The 25274-nt window shown below is 37.1% G+C and overlaps 1 protein-coding gene across 1 annotated transcript in view; it reads left to right on the forward strand.

Annotated features, from left to right (window-relative positions):
- Positions 1 to 23487, forward strand: part of LOC126868447 (ubiquitin-conjugating enzyme E2 H) — a 47285-nt gene extending 23798 nt beyond the window's left edge. Inside the window, exons 3-5 of the mRNA XM_050623896.1 lie at positions 19177 to 19344; positions 19486 to 19614; positions 19834 to 23487. Coding sequence (XP_050479853.1) covers positions 19177 to 19344; positions 19486 to 19614; positions 19834 to 19970 — 434 coding nt within the window. The 3' untranslated portion in view covers positions 19971 to 23487. The remainder of the gene's footprint in view (positions 1 to 19176; positions 19345 to 19485; positions 19615 to 19833) is intronic.
- The last annotated feature ends 1787 nt before the right edge of the window (positions 23488 to 25274 follow it).

Below are 25274 nucleotides of genomic sequence, written 5' to 3' on the forward strand. Positions count from 1 at the left end.
TATTAAAATCAATGGGGCTTCCTCTATCTCGTAAGTACAACGACCGCGAAATTCTTTCTTTCGCCTGTTATTTCGTTATTCTTGATGTTCTTATTCTCTCGTGACTTAGCTTTTAATTTCCGTTGCCATTGCGTTATAATCACGTTATTTTCGATCTTTTGCCGTGTTCTCGATGGCTCACTTTACGTTTCACGTTTCTTCGGCTCGCGTTTCTTCGCCACTTCCTTTCTTTGTTGGCTTTCCTAACGACTCCTGCTTTCGAATTGCGTTCAATTTCTTAGTAATTAATCTTATTAATTAGGATTACACCTGTCGCTTTCTAACGTACACTTAAAGATTTTAACAGATATAAATTGTACAAATTCGAACGATATACTGAAAATAGATATAGGTATATACACGTAATCATTTTTTCGTCCGAATATCAATTTTGTCAGAAGCATGTGTATGCTTCTTCTTATTATTACAAAGAACGAAAGGTATCGGGCAAGGTGGAATTCGTTCGTAGTCGTTGGTCGGCTGTTAGTTCTATTATCGTTGGCTGATACGTCGTTCGAGATCATTAACGATAGCACGAGCTCATTATGTAACAGACGGCTATCGGATAAAAGTTTAATTACCGATAGGAGGATGGTAATTTATTTCTAACTAGCGTTACAGACAGAGTTTAGATTAGTTGATTAATATAGCATTGATATTTGTGTTATTTTCTGCTCTGCGTCGTTTCATACTCAATTTAGTCTTATATTGAATTTTACCTTAAGGGATTAAAAGTATTCTTGATTAAACGAGAGCAAAATTGGAATATAGAAGTTCAAGAGCCGTAGCAGGATTACGAGAAACGCTGTAAAATGAGTAGAGAATAAAGAATAAAATTTACGCTTGCTTTATTTGAATATTTTCTGGGTCGAAATAATCAAGAATTTACATGTACATACATAATATACATGTATTACGTGGAACTATATGACTATAACGTCTATTCCGCTGTGAAACTTTTATCGTGACGAGTTTCATTGACCTGCAGTGATCAGAAAAATCGCGTTACTTGTAAAGTAACCTAATAAAATTAATCGAAATATGGCTTCAATTGCAGGTAAGATATTCGATTAGATAGCAACAATGAATCGCAATTACCTTCGGTTTTCACGTGGAAAATGTACAGCTGTAGCGTTCACTTTTCATGCATCTCTCGCTTAAACGTATAATTTAAAGACTAAAATTAAAAGGATAGCGTAGAACCGAGCATCTACTTCCGGAATGACGGATATTAAGAGTGTTTTGTACGAAACAAGACTTTAACATCTTCTATGAATAAGAATTGAGCAGTCTATTTATCGTCTGCTTGAGTTGCCCTGTCGAAAGCTAGAAAATTTATGCTGCTTTTCCTCAAAGCAGCCCACGGACGTACGACTCGCGATTTGCGACGAATATTCGCAAAATGGACGCATGAGAAACAATCATAAAATTCGTACGCGGGAATCACGGTCGTAAATGTTTTCTTAGGACACAATGGAGCTTTTCATCAAGCTGTTGCGATTTTATTAGCTTTTGTTGTGAAAGACATTTACTGGCTACGATTTTCTATTTTTTTTTTCTTTTTTACTTAACGACTGAAGAAGTTGCAACAGCAAGCAAGCAGCTACATTTTGTACACATTGACGTTGATGATTATTACGTTTGTTGACTTTATATAATTTTTTGTTTTATGAGAACGCAGGGAAGGATATACATACGGTTCGATTAAAACAACGTGCATGATATCGTTAGGAAAGTTTCTTGGAAAATGAAAAAAGTGTCTTCCATTGTTGCATCCAATTTTGATGCTCAAACTCAAACTCGAATTTAAATGAACACACTGAAACTGTATTTATCGGAAACGAAAAAGCGGCGTACGTTCTAAATTCAACGGATGCGTTTACTACCGATATACGTAACTACAAATTTATAGTACGTTTGGAAGAAAACATAGTTTTCTATTCGAATTGCTGGAAACTCGAACTGTCTCCTTACAATTGCGATATAATTAGTTATGTTTTTCTTTCAAAAATGAAACTCAAACAAAAATAGAAATATCGTTTCTTATCTTTATATTTACTTCTTCATTGATATTGACAATCTTGATTAAAGTACGTGCTATCAATATGATCATAGTTATTACACTTTGTCGCTCTTTCTGATCGATCAACGCGATGGCAGTTGTGTTTTAAACATATATTTATCTTAGCTAATTCTCGTGACCGATGAAATTTCTTTTCGCTAGTTCTCGAAGTGTTATTATTCACATCGAAACGTAGGAACGTAGAGATATAACGTAACCGCCGTAATGTTATCACAGTGGCCGAGGAATATCGTGATTATACATGTTATTATACATTGTGCTCATGTGCGTGTCACTCGATTTACCAGAGGTTTATATCGTGTAAACAAGTCTCGCAATAGCATACCGTGGATTTGATGAGGATTTTACATATTATTCGTGGTACGGTCGTATTTAGGAAGGTTTCGCGTTAAACTCGCGAGAATCGATGGGAAATCGTGTGCATACATAATCGAGCGTAATATTTTTAGAGATCTTTTCACTCTCTTTAACGTGGTGCTGTTTGAAAGTTACATAGAAAGTATTCCCAGATTTTGAAAATTTGATTTCTATTTATTACTTTACTATCGCGTTTCATCGATATACGTGCTATTGATTCATTTATGAAACGATTTATTTATAATAATCGTTAGTTGCTAATTTTATTATTAAGAAAGTAATTGCATTGTTAGACGGTGGATTGTTATGCAAATTTATATTTGCATGAATACCGAAGAAGCGAAACTTGAGTAAGGGTTTGTTTCACTTTAGATGTTATAACGAGAACTTTACGTTAGAAATTTTATACCTTTTTAAATATCATGTTTACTCCGCACAGTCTCGTACATTTCCTAGCAAAAACATAATAATCCACCGTCTGTTTATTATATTCTGCTACTTTTGCAAAGTTACCCAATAAGCTTTGAAACGGGTGAACACTTTTTGAAAACTAGTTTACAGCAATTAAAACATGCACTCAAATTATGCTAGCGATAAAATGAAAGTATCAAAATAAATTCAAAACGTTTAAATAACATGTTAAAATAAAAAGCTGCAATTCATTCTAATTTCTCTTCTCATAAGCGAACAAAATTCTTGTTGTATATACGGAAGACAGATGTCGAATTATATTGTTTGTGGATAAAGGAATGGCGAGAATCTGCGTTGTTTCTCGAAGGTAACTTCACGAAGAAAACTAGTTGATTGACTCATAGTTAAGCCATAAACTTCGCGATACACCTTTTAATTAGCAATTCGAACTTGCAAACTCAAACTGGGAACGAAGGATCGCGTTCAACGATGGGTAAAATTGTTGAAGCTAGAAATCAAATTTATGGAGCTCTTTTTAACCAGGAAACTTTATTGCTCATTAAAATGCACGAAATTGTACGCTAAAACCTTAATGGCATCTCGGAGCAAACGTGTTCTGCCACCCTCGGATAATCATCAAACTCGGATGTTTCAAATTACCGACAATCCCCTAAAAAACAAAAGTGAAACAGTCGAGAGAAGAAGAAAAGCAAAGAGATAAGAAAAAATGTCGATGGAAATCGAGCTATTAATCCTAATCTTAATTCCTCTGCGTTCCTCAAACTTTTTACGTTTCAATCTTATCTTAATTTCACTGGAGAAAAGAAGTTTAATGTTTTGGGGAAATCATCGATATATATAATTGAGACAAGAAATCGTGCAGATCACGCGGTAATGATTCTGTTACATGTTCCTCAAATTTAAGAAATTTTTCGAACGTTAGAAAAATATGATTCGATCGAAAACGATTCAGAGAACGATTAAAAGATGATTAATTTAATAAAACAAGTCTCTAGAACCGTCGATAAATCCTTCGGAAATGAGAGAAAGATAAACAGGAGAAAAAAGGAGCAAACGATCGAACAATAGCGTTGATCAAGTAATTAATTACATGTATATTTACAACATCAAATAATTAAGATTACCAACAAGTGCAAAATAGCGAAGAGATAAGCATAGAAAACCGACGAAAACGATATTGAACCGACGAAAATAAAGTGAGAGGGAAATTATTTAAAAATCAAAATTAATAGCGAACGATCGAAATCGCATTAATTCTAGATTTGACGTGATTGATATTAATGAGAAATTGCAGATTGCATGCCCCGGGAAACGTTTTCCACCTTCTCCGCCTGTTGTTTTTCGTTTCTATCCCGCGCAAGCCATTCTGTTCGGCGATGTTTCCACGATCCGAGCTTTCGATTCTTTTCCCAGGCCGCGGCAAGAACACTAGCAATTGCTTTCGAGGCTTTATCGAGATATTGCCTCGCGGAGAGCCGCCAGTGAGATATCGTGGCCTGGGGTAATTGCATTTTACCTTTTCTCGAAACGCGCTTTCACGACACTTTGCATCTGCACAAGAACGAGCACAGGGATCGATCGTGCTGTATGACGTGTGTGTACGTGCAAGAACGAGCTCTTTCATATGGTACAGCGTCTCTTTTTTTCTTTTTTTAATCCACTTCAACTGTTAGTTAATTGTCACGTTGCACAATGCGGCATTTGAACGAGGGTTCGGCACAAAAATCAAAATTCACTGGCTACGTTCGCAGGCCCGCATGTTCGTAGCTCACGTTCGTAGCTCACGTTCGTAGTTTACGTTCGTAGTTCACGTTCGTCGTTCACGTTCGCGGATCAGGTGTAGGCTACATTTGTACGTTTGCAGGCGACGTTTGCCACGTTCACATTGTCTGGACAATTTGTCCATATTGTCACGTTCCACGGTACGACATTTGAATGAGAATTCGGAACAGAGGTAAAAAAATGCATTTAATGTGCAGCTTTCCTGAAACCTGATAACAGGAGATCGAATCTTTGTATTTTCCTTACTGTCTGGTTCACTTGAAGTATCGTGAACGCTTATTTCTTTGTCTAACTATTATACACGCGGTGACGTTTAAGTAAATAGAGCCGATGCCGGAAACAATCTTTCCATTTTTTCGTAAGCGCCATGCGAAAATTATTTATCTTCCCTTCCGTTCCGTCCAATATTGTGCTGACGTTCAAAACAGACCAAGGAACAGAACTTTTGCGTAACTTAAAACATTTTTCTTGGATTATAAGCGTGGCCAGAAATCCACTCTTCGACCAAGTCGAGATTACGAATGGATTTCGCTAAAAAAATGAAGAAAATTCGGTGTAACAGTTTGTAGGAAGAAAATTATATGACAATGTAATGCAAAACCTACTTGGAGTAGAATAATCAAAATTACAGGATGGCTTGGACCGTTTCTTTCTCAAATAGATCTTCGAGGAAGGAAAGAATTTTTTAAATTGGATAAATTAAATTTTTGTGGTAATTATTGTTTACATTTACGTTATTTATAGACTGAGATATCATCGAGTAATAAGATTAAGATGGAACGATGATTATTTCGATTTTTGTCCACTGTATGCCGCACTGTGCGTTGCTTCGATTTCCTTATGGAATCAAGGGAAGCGACGAACGATTAATTTTGGCATTTAAACGACGTGTTGGAAATCCAACTGCATTGGAAATTCGGTTTATAATATTTTCTCTTGTATAGGTTTATTTTAAAGTGGTCGCAGCAACGATAGAATCATTAGCGTCAATTTGGTTTGTGATATTGTCTGCATTGATTTATAGTATTGTTTGTAGAATTCGAAATAACAGACGATTAATTTGTATACGACAGAAAAGGATGAAAATTCAACAGCATTGAAAATATAATCTATATGTATATTCACAAAATCGAGTTAATAGAATCGTGATTGTCGATGTAACAGAGGATTTATTTATGTACAAAAAAATGGATTGGAAATTATTATAAATTGTATCGAAGGTTCGGTGTATAATATTTCCTGACTTCACCTAGAGTATTATTCGTAGAATTGGAAGTAATAGATGGTTAATATGTGAACGAAAGGAGAGAAACGAATAGCGTTTTAAAAATTCAATATTATTTTGAGAATTATTGGTAGAATTGGAAATAATTCCCAATGAAGATGTAACAGAGGAATACCATAATATACATAATTACAAGTGTAATTGTAATATCGCTGGTTTTAATCAAGTGAATATAGATTTTGCGATAAATCTTTGAAGAAACACTGGAACACCAAGGTCAGTTCTATTAAATGTTCAACAACGTCAAAGACACACCTTATTAAGTCATCGCAAAATTGAGTCAGCTTTATAAATTCTACTACCGTAATACAGTTAAACAACGATTCAAATTTTTGTCCAAACGAAACCACACCTGGGTAATTGTGAAAATCGTGAAAAGAAAGATAGGACGAAAATAGTTGAGAAAATTCCCACCCTTCAATGGTCGACCCACTAGTAACTCCCTTATCAGCTTAAAAACGCATAGACTATTTAATTTTCACTTTCCTTTTTTTTTTTTTTTTCTCGATGCGTCTAAATTGCTGCGCTTCCAGCTGACCCAGTTTCCACGCAGAAGCTGTTTGCGTCACACTGCAAATTATGTTGTGCATAAGGGTCCCTCTCCACCACCCCTATGTAATCTCGTAGAACTGATCGCGAGCATGTGCTAGGTTCGAGTGATTATAAGGCCATCGAAGGATTAAATACTCGTTTAACGAGATTTCGTTTCATCGTTCGATGTTCGACGAACGCGAATTCGTCGTCCACGCGACATGTTGTACTTGCTCTCATAAGTTGGATATCCATTGGTCACGTAAAATGTTTGCTAACGTTTGCGAACATGTATTTGCTTTTCGGTTGGGACGCGAAGCATAGATGGACGATAAATAGAGCCGCGAACGATTATTGCGCACATTTGCGAATTTTCAGAGTAATTTCGATGTTTCAAAGAAAATTTGCCGTTTATTTGTATTTGTGCGTGCTTGCAGGTCGATACTTAATATACTATTTTATGCTTGCGAATACGTATTTATGGGGAAAGTATGTTTATTCAACTATAGCTGTGGCAAAGGTTTGCAAACGTTTCCGGGTGTTTGTGAATGTAAATTTGTCTCGGCTGAGACACGTAGCATTCACGGACGACAAATAACCGAGAATGATTAGGAGCGTCTGTAATCGTGCAGAGTAATATTGGTGTATCAAAGAAAATTCGCTATTCCGTTGCATTCAATAGAGGTAAATGTCTGAATGGTTCCGTTATTAATGATCTTTTACTTTAAAATTTCCGCCTCTTTCTCCACTTCATCATTTTTATCATTTTTCAAATTTGTCTGCTGAGAATTTCCTTCGCGTTTCACTGTCCTAGGAAATTAACGCTAAATACCAGGCTTTCGTTTTCTCAATTAATAGCAACATTCAAGCGTCTAAGCGAAATTATTGAGATTTATCGACAGAAACATGATTATATACAGGGTGGTTGGTAACTGCTGGTACAAGCGGAAAGGGGGTGTTTCTACGCGAAAAAAGAAGTCGAAAATATAGAATAAAAATTTAAAAATTTTGAAATTTTAAAAATTAAAAAAATAACGTCAATCGAGACAACGATTTACAGTGAGATCCGTTATAACGTACCGCACGCGTACCGAGCGAAAATTCAAAGGCGATTTTCTCGAGAACAAAGCCTCGAACGAAAAATTTTTATTCTACATTTTCTATTTCTTTTTTCGCGTAGAATCACCCCCTTTCCGTTTGTACCACCGGTTACCAACCATCCTGTATATTTTTATCTATTTTCATAATGTTGCTTTAATTCGAAGCAGCTATGTTTATATCGTATATTGTATACGTTATAAATCGGTGGTTGCAGTATCGATGTAACGATCGCATCAAACAGCTGCAAACCTACGAATGTTCATAGTTGATCTTACATCACAACAAAGAAATAAATATACAGGAAGCGTATATAATAAAGAGCAATCATAGATAAAACAAAAATGAGTAGAGAATACAGCAGCCCACTGTACTATTCGTGAATTAAGAATGCACGGTTTGATGGATACTCGGTTTAACGAAGAAGGCGTTGAATACTCGTCAGCGTATGATATGGGTCTGCATGGAAATTCGAGGCAGAGTCGTGTTCAATTATGCATCGAGATGAAAAGTTTGCATCGAGCTTATGGTATAGAGCATGCACGATGTTCGACGAACTTTCCACGATATTCTCAGAGTACGTCGCCGGCGTGCACTTATCCGACGTTTCGAAAATTTAAAGTAAGACGTTTCTCTTCGCAATCCTCTTAAACGTCTCGTCGAAGATTTCATTTCCTGTTCGTAAATCTTCGTCGCTGTTAAACGGTGCGCACGTGCGAAACTAGCATCCGATAGAACTACGTTAATGGATGTATTTCTATTTTACAAGGGAATTCCAAACGTCGCGTCAATTAACCTGACTCCATCTACCTTTTCGAATTCATTATTGCTTCCTTTCTGCGTTTAATTCTTTCTTTCGTGATTTCTTTTCTGGCTACGTATACTGACGAGCAAGACGAAACGCATAATCTGTATCTGATAATCTTTTATAAATTGAAGCTAAAGATAAGATTTAAGTATTATTTGTTGTGCCTGATTACAATATTTAATTTTTCCAGGGAGACTGATACATAATATATATTTAATTTTCCTTAAGATAAGCACATAAGTACAGTCTCCCTATAGGAGATATAGCGAAAGTCATTGTGAATGAAATTACCTTTTTTTTTGACCTAGATAAACACGACCCTGAAGAGACTCATCTATTAATTACCAACTTCTTTTCCTCGGGTTTTTTTCCTCCGACCCTCCCCCCAATTACCACATAATTGTAATATAGATAAATGCGAATTAATTTTCAATGATTTTGATCAACGCACGTTTCTAAAATATTAAGCGCATATATCCTTCGATCAGGTTATACTATAAAATACAAATTTCCTCCCACGATCCTCAAACATAGATCATAGAGCAGCTAATGAGTCGAACGCACAAGCTTCACCAAAATTTGCTTCTGCCAAACCAAAATAACTCAAATAACTAAAGCTAACTGAAACCGCCTCAAACATTTAAACCACGCGCATGAGAAACTACCGGGAGAAACGCCTTCTGTAAACAAATCCGCAAAGACAAGAAAGAAGAAGAGGCGAAAGAAGGAAAGAACGTGGATCGAATCCTGTGGAAACCGCATTGGCCGCACTCTTCAAACATACTCGGTCGTTTGCATTAATTCGACGGAAAGTAATGGCGCGCCGTTGGTCACATGGTCGGCGAGTTTTGTTTGTGCAGGTCCGTTTCAGCCTCGGGCCACGCTCGAATCGCAGAAATGGAAAATTAATGCGTGGCACGGCCCTCGCGAGTGGCGCACGGCAACGCGAGTAAAAACTGGGTCACTAGGTCGAGCTTGGAAGAGAGAAGCCTCGTATCGAACCTGCATCCGCGGGCTCCAGTCCCTTCGTCTTTCGAAATGCGTCCGAGAGGGTGAAAAACCTTGAGCGGGCCAAGGATGAAAGAGTACAGGCCGCAGGCGCGTGCCACTCACAAGGAAGGTTAGGCAGCTCGGAAATTCGAAAAACGATGGAACTTTGCGTACAAGTAAAGTATTTCATCCGCGATACAGCCCCATTTTTCCTTCGTGTTCATAACTCGGTGGAGAATTTTTTTTTTTTTTCGTGAAATATCTCAAGAATCGCGAAGGATATCTGAAAAAGGTTCATCGTTTAATTGCGTTATCGAACTGTTTAAAAATTTGTTTGGAAAATTTGCGGTTTACGGGTTATCGCTACATACCTTAAACACTTTTTTACTATACACGCTGAAATACCTTTGCGATACCCTCTTTTCGTATCTGTAAATGATTTGGTGTACTCGATCGAGTTCATTTACATAGAAATTATTAAAATTACGTTTAATTGTAATAGTTTTTATGTTTATAAAATGAATATTTGAACATTCGCATTGTATATTTTTACATATCACAGTTGCGTAAGTAGCAAACGCTAAAAACAGTGAAAATTTGTAATTGCTACGATAATGATGTTCCTCGTGGAAATGTTTGAAGCAAAGATACTAGCCACGCACATCGTATAAAGACTGACGCCCTATAAATACTACATTTTGGTATCGCCTTTTCGCTTCTAAAATATGCTGATGACTAAAACGAGACTGCATAGGGGCAAGGGAGGTACTGTTCTCTGCAGTTTACTGTCACGTCACGTTACCAAATATTATTTTATTCGTATAAGCGTCGCGATCTATTATCAACTTAGATGGCGATCAGTCAGGTTGCAACTGTTCGGTTGAGATGGCGAACCTTGAACGATATTAACGCTCAAGGTGAAGGTAGATTTTAAAGATTTCTAGTAAGCTTGGGTTTAGTACGTTTATTTGAACGGTTTGGTATAAACGGAAGAGTATGAAACGTAAGTAGCAGAGTTCGAACGTAGGCGAGTGTGCGATGAGTCTCCTTTCTCTTGAAGCGTCTGGTGTGTTTATGTTCTAACTGTCCGTGCAGGGGGGTGTGTTTTCATCAACGTTTCCTGTGAAGTGAGTTTGTTTCTGTCCAATCCTGTGACTATCGAATTGTCGCGGGTATCCTGCGTGTGGTGAGTCTTGTGCGCATCAGGTCGAGGATGCGTAACGTCCCGTTGGCGACATCGTCCTTCGTTCATTGTCGAATTCTCGTCGAGTCAAGAATCATGACACGTGGTTTACTGGCTTAATGTGGGAAATTCCAACTTCCCAAAAAAATGGCAGATATGTTGCCCGTATCGTAAACCGAGGACAACCTAAAAAATCCTGAACGAATCAGGTCCACGTTCCTAACGTTTAGTTTTGTTCGCAGCCCTGCGCTGTATCGATTGCCGCTACAAACTGTCACCATTGACTGCCACTACAAACTGTCACCATTGACTGCCACTACCGACTGCTACTAATGCCACTATAGTCAAGAGTAATTTGACAGTAATCAATATGTAACTTAATGACTACCAGGATAAAAGTTCCTGAGTCAGAAGATGTGGTTTTTCGGTAATTTAACTGCTACTTGACGCTGTACGTTGGCTTCTGTATTGATGTAAATTGTGAACAAGGCAGAAATTCGTTTTTAATAATAACGGACGCGCGACAAAAGTGAAAATGACTGGCCAGCAATCGGTAATGCGATTTCATTTTATTGTATTAAGCCGTTGCGCGTAAAATGTCTTTTCAAGTAAAACTTTTGAACGCGTGTTAGTTCTCTGCAACGACGTGTATTTAATCAACCTTTGGCGTCAAATGACATTCCAAACACGTCACTGTATAGTTTGACATGAGAAAAGTACGACGTGACATATGCACGCTACCAATCTCCTTCGTACATTCCGAGCGATGAAAAAGGAAACAACGCGTGTTATTTTGAAATTAAAATATTTTTCCGAAAGGCATAGATTGTTAATCCTTTGTACATTTTGACGTGGGAAACGCATGGCAGGCCAGAAGCCTCGTTTCACGTCGGGAATTCAGAGTAACAATTTATTTATTAAAAATATTTTCATTTCTTGATGGCGTGTGACGTCTTTTTTCATCTCTCTGTGTATGGAGATTCGTGGGAAATTCAATGAAATCTTTATGGAAAATATCTTTTAATTTAATCGCACGTCAAAGGACTGATACAATTTTCATTTAATCTTCTCTAACGATATCTCTCTTGTTGCTTTGTATCCATGAAAATTATTAATTTTCAGATTGCGAAATTCTTTTAAATTGATAAATTGATAAATCGAATACGCGTTACAGAAAGCAATCGTCCGTGAATATAGGATTATAAGAATAGAAGGAATATACCAAAATTCCTTATCTAATCCATGTTTTATTCTTTGAAACGATAAAGTAGCTATTTTCTTTCGTCTTGGCATTTGTTCGTCGCTTTACTCGTGCGTAATCCGTTTATTCGCTTTCTGTACTTTTCCTATATACACCAAGCGACGAATAATTGTAGAATAGTTTTACTTTCATCCGAAACACTACCTCTTTCATTGTTTACATCGAGCTGTTTTCAGTAGCATCATCTAAAACACTGTCATTGATATTCACCGATATTCCCCTTTGACTTATCCTCTGAGGATTATCAGTCTAAGAAGAATTACCAGTCTTCTATTCTACGAGTTAACATCGAACTTTTTCTTTTGACATTATAAGCTTTTTTTAAACGCACACGCCGAAACCTTTAATTTTAGAGTACTTTCTCTATGATAACATTTTTCAAGATCAAAGCGATATAGCAAATTATACGAATATATCAAAGAATAAAGTTTAATGAAATTATAACAAATATCAAAGTAGATTTCGTCTTTTTCAACAGTTTGTAATCTTGAATATCGAACAGAATGTTGTTTTACGTTTGGAAAGATGATTATTTATAATTTTAAAGTGAGAAACATTCGGAAGGAATTACGATTGATCGAAACTTCCCGATAATTTTTAGGAAATGAATAATAGTTACACGTAATATGTTAAAAATACAATATTTCGCGTTATACAATAACGTTACAGAAAAATAAAAATATTTTCATTTCTTATTCAAGCAGTATGATTTACAACGGTATTATAGAAACACAAGTTTGCTTTCAATAGATATAGTTTTATACTTTGGTCTAGCACGACGCATTTTATTTCAATTATGTACGTGTATCGCGTTTAAAGCGTTAACCATCGATAACTAGGGTGAATTATACGTTATATATCTGGTGAAGTAGGATAAGCACGATTAAACCACGGACTGAAATACACGAATATTTAACCAACATTTGATTGTATAATTACGTTCCCATGATAAATAAACTAGTTAGGAGATTGTATTTTAAACCGTTGAGAAGACCGCTCATTTAATTCATTTAATTAATTAATGATCAATTAAAAATACAATGTTGCGTATGTACAACGTCAAGCGTAAAAGCGTAAACGATTTTTCTATTTATATTTTCATCAAACATAGGAAATACTTAGCGATGCAAAGGCAAAATTAAATCGTAAATATTCCAAGAAATGACACTGGACTAATTTCTCTAATTTATGATTCTTCGTTAAATTTCAGAAATCTACTCCATAGAAAGTTCCCTTCGTTAAGAAGGAAATGAAACGAGATATAATTATATATCTCTTCCCTTCTTGGTTGTTTTTATTCCTCTCGTTTTTAATCGCGATAAAATTCGACCTGCTGTTGGTGTAACCAGTTAGGTCAAACTAACAGAGGATCGTGGTGAACACGGCACGGTCGGCGCACGTTTAATAAAGATAATTCACGAGGCTCGATAAAGTGCGCTTCGAACAGAAAAAACACTTTTTCGTGGCAATTTGTTCGGCGAGACTTATTCCACTTTGCACGTCGTAGCGCGGTGATATCGATTTTTCTCGCGCGAATCCAGCTAAAACTGTCGCGAAATTAACTCGTGGAAAACTTAGCAAGCGTTATCAAACAGAAAGTCGGTAGAACGAAATTGAATTTACCGGAATCTGTTCGAGAGAGACGCGAATCACACGATTGAAAAACTGAGTTTAGAACGGGACCAAATTTGAACGAATTTCAATATTCAGACGTTATATACATTATGGTGGTATATAAAGTAGTTAAATATATTACACCGTTTCCAGTTGTTGCTCGGTCATTTTCTCGAGACGGGTCTCTGAAAAGCCAAACTGAACTTGCACTCGCTGTATGTCGTTTGCTCGTTCGATGTAAACGCACCTTTACGACGTTGTTCGACAAGTTTCGATAATTGCGATCTTGTCGTATAAAGTTTATAGTTGATCGGTCCCGAAGGAAGTTTGAAGAGATGTGGCATGAATATGAATTGCGAAAAGTAAGGACCGAGAGGATCGGTCAAAGCAGGAAATACGTAGCAATAGCTCAGTTATCGCGCAAACGAGAGATCATCTCATCCTATGGTCCATTACGATTCAATCAGACAGAAACAGGAAATGGTCGGCTTCAGTTACGGTGTTCGACCAGCTATTTACAACCCTTGTAGGTTTTAGTAGGGCGTAACGAGACACCGTGTCGTTGTAGGAAATTTCTAAATCATACGCAATTACTGCTCTCCCTCTCGATCTTTTCGTTTCTTAAATTATACCAATTTACCTCCGTGAAACTTGGTCCTAAGGAATTAGATGTTGTACTATATCGATTAAGGGAACTAATTATCCAGTCGAATCAATTTTCTACGTCGTAGAGAAGTTACAAGAAATTTTACTGGAAAAATCTCCGACGAAGTTTCAAGATCAATATACAATTACTTTCGACTTTATTACTTTTTAAAATTATAAAAATCAAAGCAAAGATAGAAGCTTATGGAATGATTTTATACAAGCAATGGTTCTCCTCTGTTTGAGATGGTCCAAACAATAGCGACTATTTGTTCAGTACACGTGCGATCGTTCATAAAAACGTAATTAAACTCAGTTTGCGAAGGCATGCACAATGTTTCGCCAACCAATAATCGAACATTCATACAAAAAATTGAAAGGGAAAAATTCACACACGACAGAATGGAAAAGAAAAAAGGAAAGAATATCTGTACGAATTGGATTTATAAACCGTCGAATGATGTAGACATGAAATTCAGAAATGCGAATACGTTTAAAAAAGCGCGTATACGCGCCGCTGCTCCAATAACGCGTGCACGATCTTTTGAACAAAAAAATTGGACGAAAAAATACACGGAATACGGCGTACATAGCGAGAGGAGAACAAAAATATAGGAAAAAGGAAAGAAAATAAAAATCACGAAAGAGGAGAGGAAGGATGAGTCCACGAGGTTCGATGAACTCTCGTTGCACGCCGGATAGGAATTAAACTCGGTGCTGCTTGTGCATTCTCGTAGCTCCGATTCCGCGTGGATATCGATACTTTCACCGTGAATCGGCGCGCGCGTGTTTCCACGTGCGTGTACGCACAGGTGGGTCACGTTTCTCGCCTATGCGTCTGCCGCGAACGCGTAACGCACGTTTGCATCGCCACGTGTGTAAGTCGTATTACCATCCATAAGTATTTCGATAGCTTAGTCCTCTCGTAGAGTTTCGCTATTGTGCGCGAGATTGTGTACAAGTCACGATCTATTGCCATACATTTGTACCACAACGTTGCTCTTCTGTTACAGTAACTTTGGTAATAAAATAAATTCGATTTTATAAATGAAGTTTAGAAATTGGCAAGTCGTTTGTTTATCCCATATTGTATACAATTGCAAAATTACAAAGGAAAATTATAACTTACAACTTGTCAATTGGTAAACGTGTCGATTCACTGATATCGTTAGTTAGTAAATTGTCGTACAAGTGATGGTGTAATCGACGAAATTGGATCAGTTTGAAGAGTTTTATTTGAAAAGTAACTTTTATATATCTGCAATAATTTGGAAGCGTGCAGCGTCGGAAATGTTCAAATATTTACACACAGTAGCGTAGAGGTACAGGTAGGCTGTGTGTACGTAAGCTGTGTCGTGTGTGGGTGCGATCGCAAATGTACTAACGCGCATGTACGTTCGCGAATCGTGATTCTCGAACGCAAAAGTCGGTCCGCTGTGACGGAAAACCGAGAGAGCCGTGCACTCCAGGTCTGCGTAATAGCTGGTGTGGCCTTCTGTTACTCGACTTTGGAATACTCGAGCCGAATCGATTCGACAATTCATCGTATCGTTTTTTTTCGCAACGATGCTCGTTATTCAACATAGTCGGAGTTGCCAGGAAAAATTTTTAAAAACGTTCAGAGGGAAATTTTCCTTTTTTCTCCCCTATTTTCAGTAGTAGGGGACAGATCAGTTCGGTTTAATATATTAGTTTTCGCGTCTCTCTTGCAACAACAAATTACTTAATTCTCATTGATATCGATAAATCCTAATTGTTATTCGTTTAAACAAACAAAGTACGTATCTCAGACTTTTAATAAAGAAATTAGCTAACATACATGGTATCCCAGTTCTTTTTTTCTCGCCAAACGTTGTCGATATATTCTACGGGTCGAGATAAGAAAAAATTTCACATAAACGTATATCGTTGGAAGCATCGTTAAAGAGTTATAACAAAAGAGCGATGTATGAAAGTACTGTAACTATGAGCTACAAAGTATGAATAGATCAGGAATATCTACAGCTCCAATTACGTTCCAATTCCATTTCAAAATATTCATCGTTGCTCTCGCTACAAGATTGCCAGCGGCGAAAATTTGATTTTATTCCTCTTTGAAATTCCCTTCTATTAGTTGTATTTCGTTATCATATTCGTAGTTATACTATCGTTTATTTATTATATCTTTATCGTTGAAGTTGGAGTCGTAGAACTATATTACAATATATTCTGAATATCAATAAATTCCAAAAGTTCAATAAGCTGTATGCTGTATCATCTACAGATGTAACTATTGGGGCCTCAGTAATACTAGTAATATCTTCTGTGTATTGTGTGTAGAGTACTGGCCCCACAACGATGCTATGAGGTATACCTGCTTCAATAAGTTGTATGCTGTATCATTTGCAGATGTAACTATTGGGGCCTCAGTAATAGTAGTAATATCTTCTGTGTATTGTGCGCATGGTACTGGCCCCACAACGATGCTATGAGGTATATCTGCTTCAATAAGTTCGAAAAGTTCAATAAATTGTATGCTGTATCATCTGCAGATGTAACTATTGGGGCCTCAGTAATACTAGTAATATCTTCTGTGTATTGTGTGTAGAGTACTGGCCCCACAGCGATGCTATGAGGTATACCTGCTTCAATAAGTTCGAAAAGTTCAATAAATTGTATGCTGTATCATCTGCAGATGTAACTATTGGGGCCTCAGTAATACTAGTAATATCTTCTGTGTATTGTGTGTAGAGTACTGGCCCCACAACGATGCTATGAGGTATACCTGCTTCAATAAGTTCGAAAAGTTCAATAAATTGTATGCTGTATCATCTGCAGATGTAACTATTGTGGCCTCAGTAATAGTAGTAATATCTTCTGCGTATTGTGCGTATAGTACTGGCTTCACAACGATGCTATGTATATTCTGAATATCATTAGACGAAAATTTCCCAGTCTGTTCATACTTTTGTACCGTAGTAACGCACGCTCGTTATCTTTGACGATACTTCCAACGATGTATGTTTATATGTGACGTTCCTTTCCTATCTGGACCTGTATAATATATAGATATCGTTTGGCGGGGAAAAACTGGTACACCCTGTATAAAGTTACACCCTGCACACCCTGCTAAAATATTATGTGTCTTACACGTAAGATACTTAATCTTCGAATTCTTAAGACGAAGTAAAAGGTCTGTTCGCATTGTGGACTCGCACCAACTATACGACACGTAGTTGTACCATGTCTCAACTAATTATGATCATTTTCAAATAGATATAATTCTACGAAGCAGTGCTACTTTAGAGGCTGAAATTTGCTCGTCGTTAATTGATCAGTATCGGTGCTCACATGTTATTGCCGCAATTTCGTCGCAGATGGCTCGAGAACGAATATCCGTGAACAGAGAACAGGATGGAATCGGCACAGCAGCCCATTCTATACGTATCATCGATGCCCGCCGGCTTTTCCGATTTCGATGCGATTATCATGCGATAGATAGCTCGATTTCTCTCTGTTTCCACGATCATATTAATTATGGTATTAATTTCGAAGAGAATTAACTAGCGAGCTAGCCATGGTATAATCGTGCAAACAAGAAGGCAAGTATCTCGCGGTGTTTCAAACGTTGCACACCGTTTATTACACAATATCGGCCTGATATTTTTATTCCATACAATGCCGCTCGAAGAACATCGTTTCCTTGTCCCGCTTTTCCCTTTCTCTTTGATTCATTTTTACTTTTGGACACAGTCAAGAACGCTTCAATCGCGATTTGACATAATTTGAGTCAATTTGACATCTGAGCGTTCTTGTGTGAGCGTTATTTTATGCGAAATTTTATAAATCACAAGGTAAAAGTTACCGATATTAACAAATACACTGCGAATGTTAATCACATCTATGGAAAATTTAAACGTGCAAAGACGATCAGATGGCACGCGATACGTAAAAGTATATAAAATATACAAAGCAAAATATTGAGTTACGATACTTACAAAATGGAACAAATTTCTATTCGGATTTTTTTCCCCGGTTTTGTTTATATAGATATTAATTTGCGCGAACATCCGTATCTTCAAGTTTTCTGTCCTAACAAAATGAACAATACAGCAAGCAAGTAGCAATAAAATAGTAAGAAAGCAAGCATACTTTTGTATTTGTAATCTTACAAGTTACAAGCAGACCGATCGTCGTTCAGTTACAGGTAAAATTGTAAGAATATAAAAATTGTCAAATTACGGAGGTTCCTTAAGGTTCCGTCCCTTCGTTTGTCTCAAACGTTTATACTCGCCGACTAATTGATTACTTACCAGATTTTCCGCTCCGAGTACCAACTGGCTGGAAAAAATACGTTTCGTTCCTCGCTCGTTCCTTTACCTCTACGCTTCTTCTTCTTGCAATCTCTTTTTCTCCTTTTCCCTCCGCTCATTCCGAACGTTTCCAGTGATTGATTTTAATCCGCGGTCGAAGGTCTCGTTGCTCGTTGTTGTCGAAATAAATTTCATTCGGCGAACACTCTGTTCTTTGTCTCTACGTTCTCAACGTTCGATCGACCGGTATCTCTTGGTCACGTTCTACGCGCTACGTACGATTTATCGGGGTACATGGAATACCCTGCCGCAAGTAATTAGCGGGAACCATGTGTTTGGCCGATTCAAAGGGACGATTCGGCACGTTAAACCGAATTTTCGGAGAAATTTCCAGCGAAATACCGACCAATTTACATGATACCATTTTGCGATCAATTTTCGAGATATCATACGCGTTGTTTGACAGTGTAATAAAGTAGTACGATAAACGGTATAACGAAAGCTAGAACCAAACAATAATTTACGAAACAACAATTTTGTTCTATTGTTCGAGTTTCTTAGGTTTCCAGCATCGACGAATATCGGTAATTTTGTTGTCGATAATTTCGCTGTAGATGCTTGTGAATTTATAAGAAATTTAAAAGTGTAGAAACCAAAGTTTCGCTTTTGGAGATTTCCTGATACTGCAATAGCCAATACTTTCCGCCGTATATTACGCGTAGAAGACTTCTTGCGTACGATCGTTACGGACATTGTATTCTTCTATTACGTTACAGCACCTTACGAGGGTGGAATATGGAAAGTGAGGGTTCACTTACCCGAGCACTACCCCTTCAAATCTCCTTCGATCGGCTTTATGAACAAGGTGTACCACCCTAACATTGACGAAGTCTCAGGCACCGTGTGTCTAGACGTAATAAACCAGGCTTGGACTGCCCTTTACGGTACGTATTTACATAATCTGGAAATTTAATCGTAAACCCTCTATAAATCTTACATTGGCCAATAATATTCCAACGTATAATTTTGCCAATCCCGTCTCTCCGTACCGATTCAACGACGATCTTTCTCATTTACTGTTTCAGATTTGTCAAATATATTCGAGTCCTTCCTGCCCCAGTTGTTAACATATCCTAATCCAATCGACCCGTTAAATGGCGACGCAGCGGCCATGTATCTACACAAACCTGAGGAGTACAAGAAGAAAGTAGCAGGTGAGTGGAGAGAGAGGACTCGTACGAAAACACGAGAAACACACTGTTTCAGTCTGTGTTTACGAGCCTCGTATTCCTTCGGTTTACGGCTTTCTCTGATCGATTATCTCGCGATGGAAATCACGAGACAACTCGTGGCTACGACGTTCGAAGTTATTTTCAACGTCGAACCAAGTATATTTAGCCGGGGATGCAATTTCCTTCTTGATTTCTTGGCAGATTACGTGAGGAAATACGCAACGGAGGAGGCGCTAAGGGACCAGGAGAACAGCGGTACTGAAAACGGGGTGTCGTCCGATAGCGAGTCTTCGATGAGCGACTTCAGCGAGGACGAGGCGCAGGACATGGAGTTGTAACCAAATATTTTACCATCCGTACCCATATCCTTAATCTCGATTTCTTGTAAACTCCGACCGCTCGTCCTACCAAATAGATGCTTACATTTCGAACCTCCGAACCTCACTATCGGTTTAGCTGCGTGGCACACTCGTCACTTTGTTTCGTAGGGAACGTTGAATCGCGACCAGGTTGTCCGTTAACGAATCGGGAGGTAAAAAGAAAAGAAAAAAAAGATAAAAGGGAACGCATACATAAACGAAAGAAGAGAAAATGAAAAGGAAACGAAATTTGAAGGAAAGGAGAAAGTACGAGAACGATGATGTATACGTAGAAAAAAAAGGATATCGCTTTTGAAGTTCTCTTTACGCGAGAGATTGGCGCTCTCGTCGTCGCCGTCGTGTTTTTCAACGAGGGACGTTGACGAGAAAAATGATACGCGCCGTTTTCGAGAAAAATGATACGCGCCGTTTTCGAGAAAGAAACGCCTCGTTTTTTTGCATTTTTTTTTTTTTTGATTTTCTTCTTTTAAATTCACGGCTTTGCTACCGATTGATCGAACGTCGATATCTTCAGATTGTTGGCGATCTGGCATCGATCGAATAGTCGCGAATCATCGTGCGTCGTTGACGTTCCGTTTAATGATTGTACGCGCGGTTGCGCCGTCAAATTCTACGATGAATTATTCTGGAAAAATTGTTTCTTTTCTTTTTTTCTTTTTTTTTTTTTTTTTCGTTGAATATTTTTGTTCGATTATTCCTCCACGTTTCGAATTCTTCGTCGATCTCCCTCTGGTTCTTTCTCTTTCTTTTTTTCCCCCTTCCCGATCGAGTCGAGTCAGAAACACAGACAGTCTTGGGGCGTTAAAAAGAACGATGCACGAGCATGAAAGAAAGATCACGTTCGCTCGACAAGTATGTATATCTTTCGGATGTCGTAATTCACATTACGCTTGTTATTCTCTGTCTCTCTGTGCGCTCTCGTTATTCGTACAGGTGCCACGAGCAAGCACGATATAGATCTCGAATCAACATCGATTTCGAATAAACATTCGTTTCACGTGTTTTCGAAAATGCTTGCTCGTAGAGTAACGACTCTTTTGTAATTTGCACGATAATTTGTCACCAGACTATTGCATCGTATTTGAAATTGACAGGATTCGTACGTTTGTAACTACACGAAGAGTTAACGATGCGATAAAACTAAAGAAAAAAAAAAGCTATTGTTTTCCGCTCGTTTAACGTTCCAACGAATTATTTCTTTTTGTTGTTTGCCGTGGTTCAAAAGATATATCTGGTTATTAGACGATCTCTTTTCTTTTTTCTTATGTTCACAAAATGAATTATCATGCGAAAGAGAAACAAAAAAGAAAAAGCGGAATGGAAAATAGGATACTAGGTGCGTCTTCCTCTTTCTGTTCTGTCATCACCATCCCTGAACGTTTCCCTCGTAGGGCGCAGCAACGAGAAAAGGCTTCGTCAACAGTGTTGAAGACACTGACAAATCTACGATATAAACGGCGTTTAAGTAGCGATGTTAATGTCGGGACATCCCAGCCACAGTTGAAATCTGCACGGTCAACGTTTTTCGACGGAAGGGAAACGATCGAAGACACTGGTCACTTACGAACGACCTCGGCCTCCTGTCTCGAGACACACGCGAACACATCGAACGTACGAATTTTCAGAGAGTTGCGAGAGGACAACGACGCGGCGTACACACCGGAGTTGCGTCAGTATTCGGAAATGGACGTAGATTTCATTCACTCGGGAGGAAGTAGAAGCAATCTGGACACAACCGTCTAACGGCTCATCGCGAAAATTTCTCTGGTGATATTCTCACGATTATTTTATCATAAAAAAAAAGTAAGAAAAAGAACAAAAAAAAAAAAAAAAAAAGAAAAAAAAGAAGAAAAAGAAACAAATGACTTTAGAGCAATTAATATTGTTTGTATAAGGATTTTTCTAAACGCATGGTATGAAAAGTTTTTCCAAATTTTTAATCGAAACGAGAGAGTCGCTTGTAAGAGAGAAAAAATGACTTCGTTCGAGCGCCATGGCGTATGTAATATTTTATTTGCGTGGAATAAGAAAGGATGGAAAAAGGAAAAAAAATTTTTTTTTGATACGATCGATATTTTTTAGAGGTAACTTTAAACTGCGCGTTCATGCAAGTCGTATTCATGCATCGTGTTTTTTCTTTTTTTTTTTTTTTTTTTTTAATTCTATCGACGTTCGGCTTAATCGAGAGAACAAAGCGCATACGGCGTGAAAGTCTGGGGCAGAATTGGCGAGAAGTAAAGGAAATCAATGGATGATAGAAGAATATCTAGTGGAAGTGAGGAATCGTTTCTTTTTTCCGATGATGCGAAAAGGCTTGTAGCAAACGGGAGGACACGAATTTGTACAAATCTTGGTGCACAATAATCTTCGTTTAGTTGTAACTCGCTTCAAACTGATCTCTCTCCTTTTGCGTGGTTTACGTATATGCAATACGATCAACTATACGTGCAAGTATAGAAAATGATATTTTAGTGCCTTCTCAGGCAGAAAATTGTGCCTTATTACATGGGTCTCTGTAAAAAAAAAAAAAAAAAAAAAAAAAAGAAAAGAAAAGAAAAAAAGAGAAAGAAGAATGAAAATCTTATTGGTAAACATATTCGGTGGAAAAAAAACGAAGAGCATTAATTAAACAGACACAAACACACACATCGATAATTAAATCAATCGCTTGGAAGAACGTAAAACTAATACAGCGTGTGCTTTTATTTTCGAATATCGAGATAACGTTGAAGAACAATGTTAAGCTTTGTGTAAGTCTTTTTTTTCTCTTTTGAAGAGTGTTCGGCTAGTTGGGAATGCGATGTCAGAGAGAAATATTATTAGAAAGAGAAAAGAAATAGAAAAGAAAGAGGAAAGGATACGAGGATAGAGAATAAATTTTACCAAAAACTGTTTATAAGAAAAATCGAAATTTCTTGTCTGTATTCTTGCAATAGGTTCACTCCTTAGTTTTTAACGAATAAATTTAATATTATCGTTCTATTATTACTCGTAGTATGGGCGCGGTTATCGTTTCATTTATGTCAACGCATCGTTTTTTTATGCGCTTTCATTCGTCTATGATTTAGAGATTTCGCATATTTGATTTCTTATTTTCAATGAGTCGCGAACGTTGTCAAGATTGTCGAATCTTGATAATTCTCCCTTCTTTTATTTATTACGCGGTTTTAATTTTAATTGTGCCAAGGGACGAGTCGTGAAATTCGTAAAAAGCGATAGCCGCGTCCACACGTTTTTAATTGTTACGCAATCTTTCCTTTTTATTTAAGGAAATAGAATATATTTACGTGGAAGTAAAACAAGGAAATGGATAAAAATAATACTGTCATTCAGAATTTACAATTATTTATGATTATTTAAGACGTGCTTTCATGGTATTTTTTCGTACGATTCGCAGTGGCTCTATACGTTGGTGAAGTGTATAGCAATGTATTTACTGATTAGAGAAATGATTATTAAAATGGAGTGAAACTGATACGGCGTTTGTATGGCTTATTAGGCATTCACATGCCCTTTCGACGTTTTTCTCAGGCACTGTAACGATATATATGTAAATTATATTTCTTTCATTTTGTCATACTTCTTTTTTGTATCATCTGGTCATTGCGATATACTCGTGAACCTTCTCTTTCAACGAAATTACATTTAGGACGACACACGAAGAAAAATACACAAAGATTAAGTGACAATGATTCAGATTCTGTTCTTTCTATCATCGTTTTGTATTTAGATAGTCCGTTTGTAATTCTGAACAGTAATTTACACTAATTTCTCTCAGTGTTTATCCGTGCTCTATACCTCTCCATGGAATATTCTCTTTACTTCCAAGTAAACTGTTGTAGCAAGCTTTAATACGTTCTCATTAGCATCTTTGCACGCGTCTTCGGGCGCTTATGTTCTTTTCGAAGATATCCTTAATACGATAAGCAAAAAGATCGAACGGATAACGAAGAAAAAAAAAAAAAAAAAAGAAAAAGAAAAAGAAATATAGAAGGAAGAGAGCTTAAGAAACGATAATCACAAATTTTGCGTTCTCGTAGGTTACAGTAATCGAGGTAAAGTCGTATTCACAGATCTCACATTATTACTTTTATACATGTAACATAGGTTTATCGATTAATTATTATGTTATTATTGATCGTATTCGCATAACTCTATTATGTATTATTATGGTTTTACTAACTGATTGTTTAACCAACCGAAAGGATAGTTTTAATAATCATTTTTTATTTTTTTGCAATTGTTGTTTGTCTCTCCTTATGTTTATTACATCTACGTTGTACGTCTTACCGCATACTTAATCTCGTAAGTTTATTAGATCAATTCATTTGTTGTTCCTTCGCGCGCTATCGCTCACAAGTATGGGATCAGTCGTTTAACGAAAAAGGAACTACCTACAGTTCTTATGAAAAAAAAATACTAATTAATATTTGAACTTTTGTATATTTTAAGTTAGTACATACAATTATAAGAAGAAGAAAGTAAGATTTGGATTAGGATTCATTATCAAAATAACTTTTCTTCCTCGTCAAAATTTCTCATATTTATGGTATCCCTTTTACAAATTTTTCCAATTATTTCACATTAATTCCTAGAGATGCGTCTAAGACGTTAGATTGGATTTTCCCATTAACTTTGTCCAGTTCATTCCTTAGCAAACTCAATGGAGTTAACGATCGATCGATCGATCGATAGATGGACAAACCACGATGCATAAAGTCTCTTTTCGTCGTATTTTTGTCTCAGGTATTGCTTACAGAATTTCAGAGTACGTTTCGAATTATAATTTTATCGCGAACAAGAACTCTGCTCAATTCGTGATTTTATAAAAACGAAGAACGAACACACATGACAATACAATGCAAGAAGCTTCTAATAAACCAATGTAAGACAAAACATAGTAAACCATTTTTATTTTCTTCCACGAATTGCGAAATTCAAAAGTGATGCGAAACCTTCGAACAGTAGTACGCGAGTCTATATTATGCCTTTCCATTTTAATCGTGCACCCATCGAACGAAGATTCTTTCTTCTCTAAATTATTCCTCCAATTTATAATTCGTTTTATTACTCGTCAAACTTGAAAAAATGACATCGCGCCATTGCTCCCGTTCATACGCATCTCTCCCTGTGTTTCCACTCTTTTCCCTTCTTTTTTATTTTTTTTTTTTTTTTTTCGTGGCGTAGCATTTACGTAAAACGTATACAATGCAAAGGAGTCGTTATCTATGATCAAATTCAACGCGTGTAATTAAGATCGAC

Source organism: Bombus huntii, chromosome 8, assembly GCF_024542735.1.
Source record: "Bombus huntii isolate Logan2020A chromosome 8, iyBomHunt1.1, whole genome shotgun sequence".
Classification (NCBI taxonomy): domain Eukaryota; kingdom Metazoa; phylum Arthropoda; class Insecta; order Hymenoptera; family Apidae; genus Bombus; species Bombus huntii.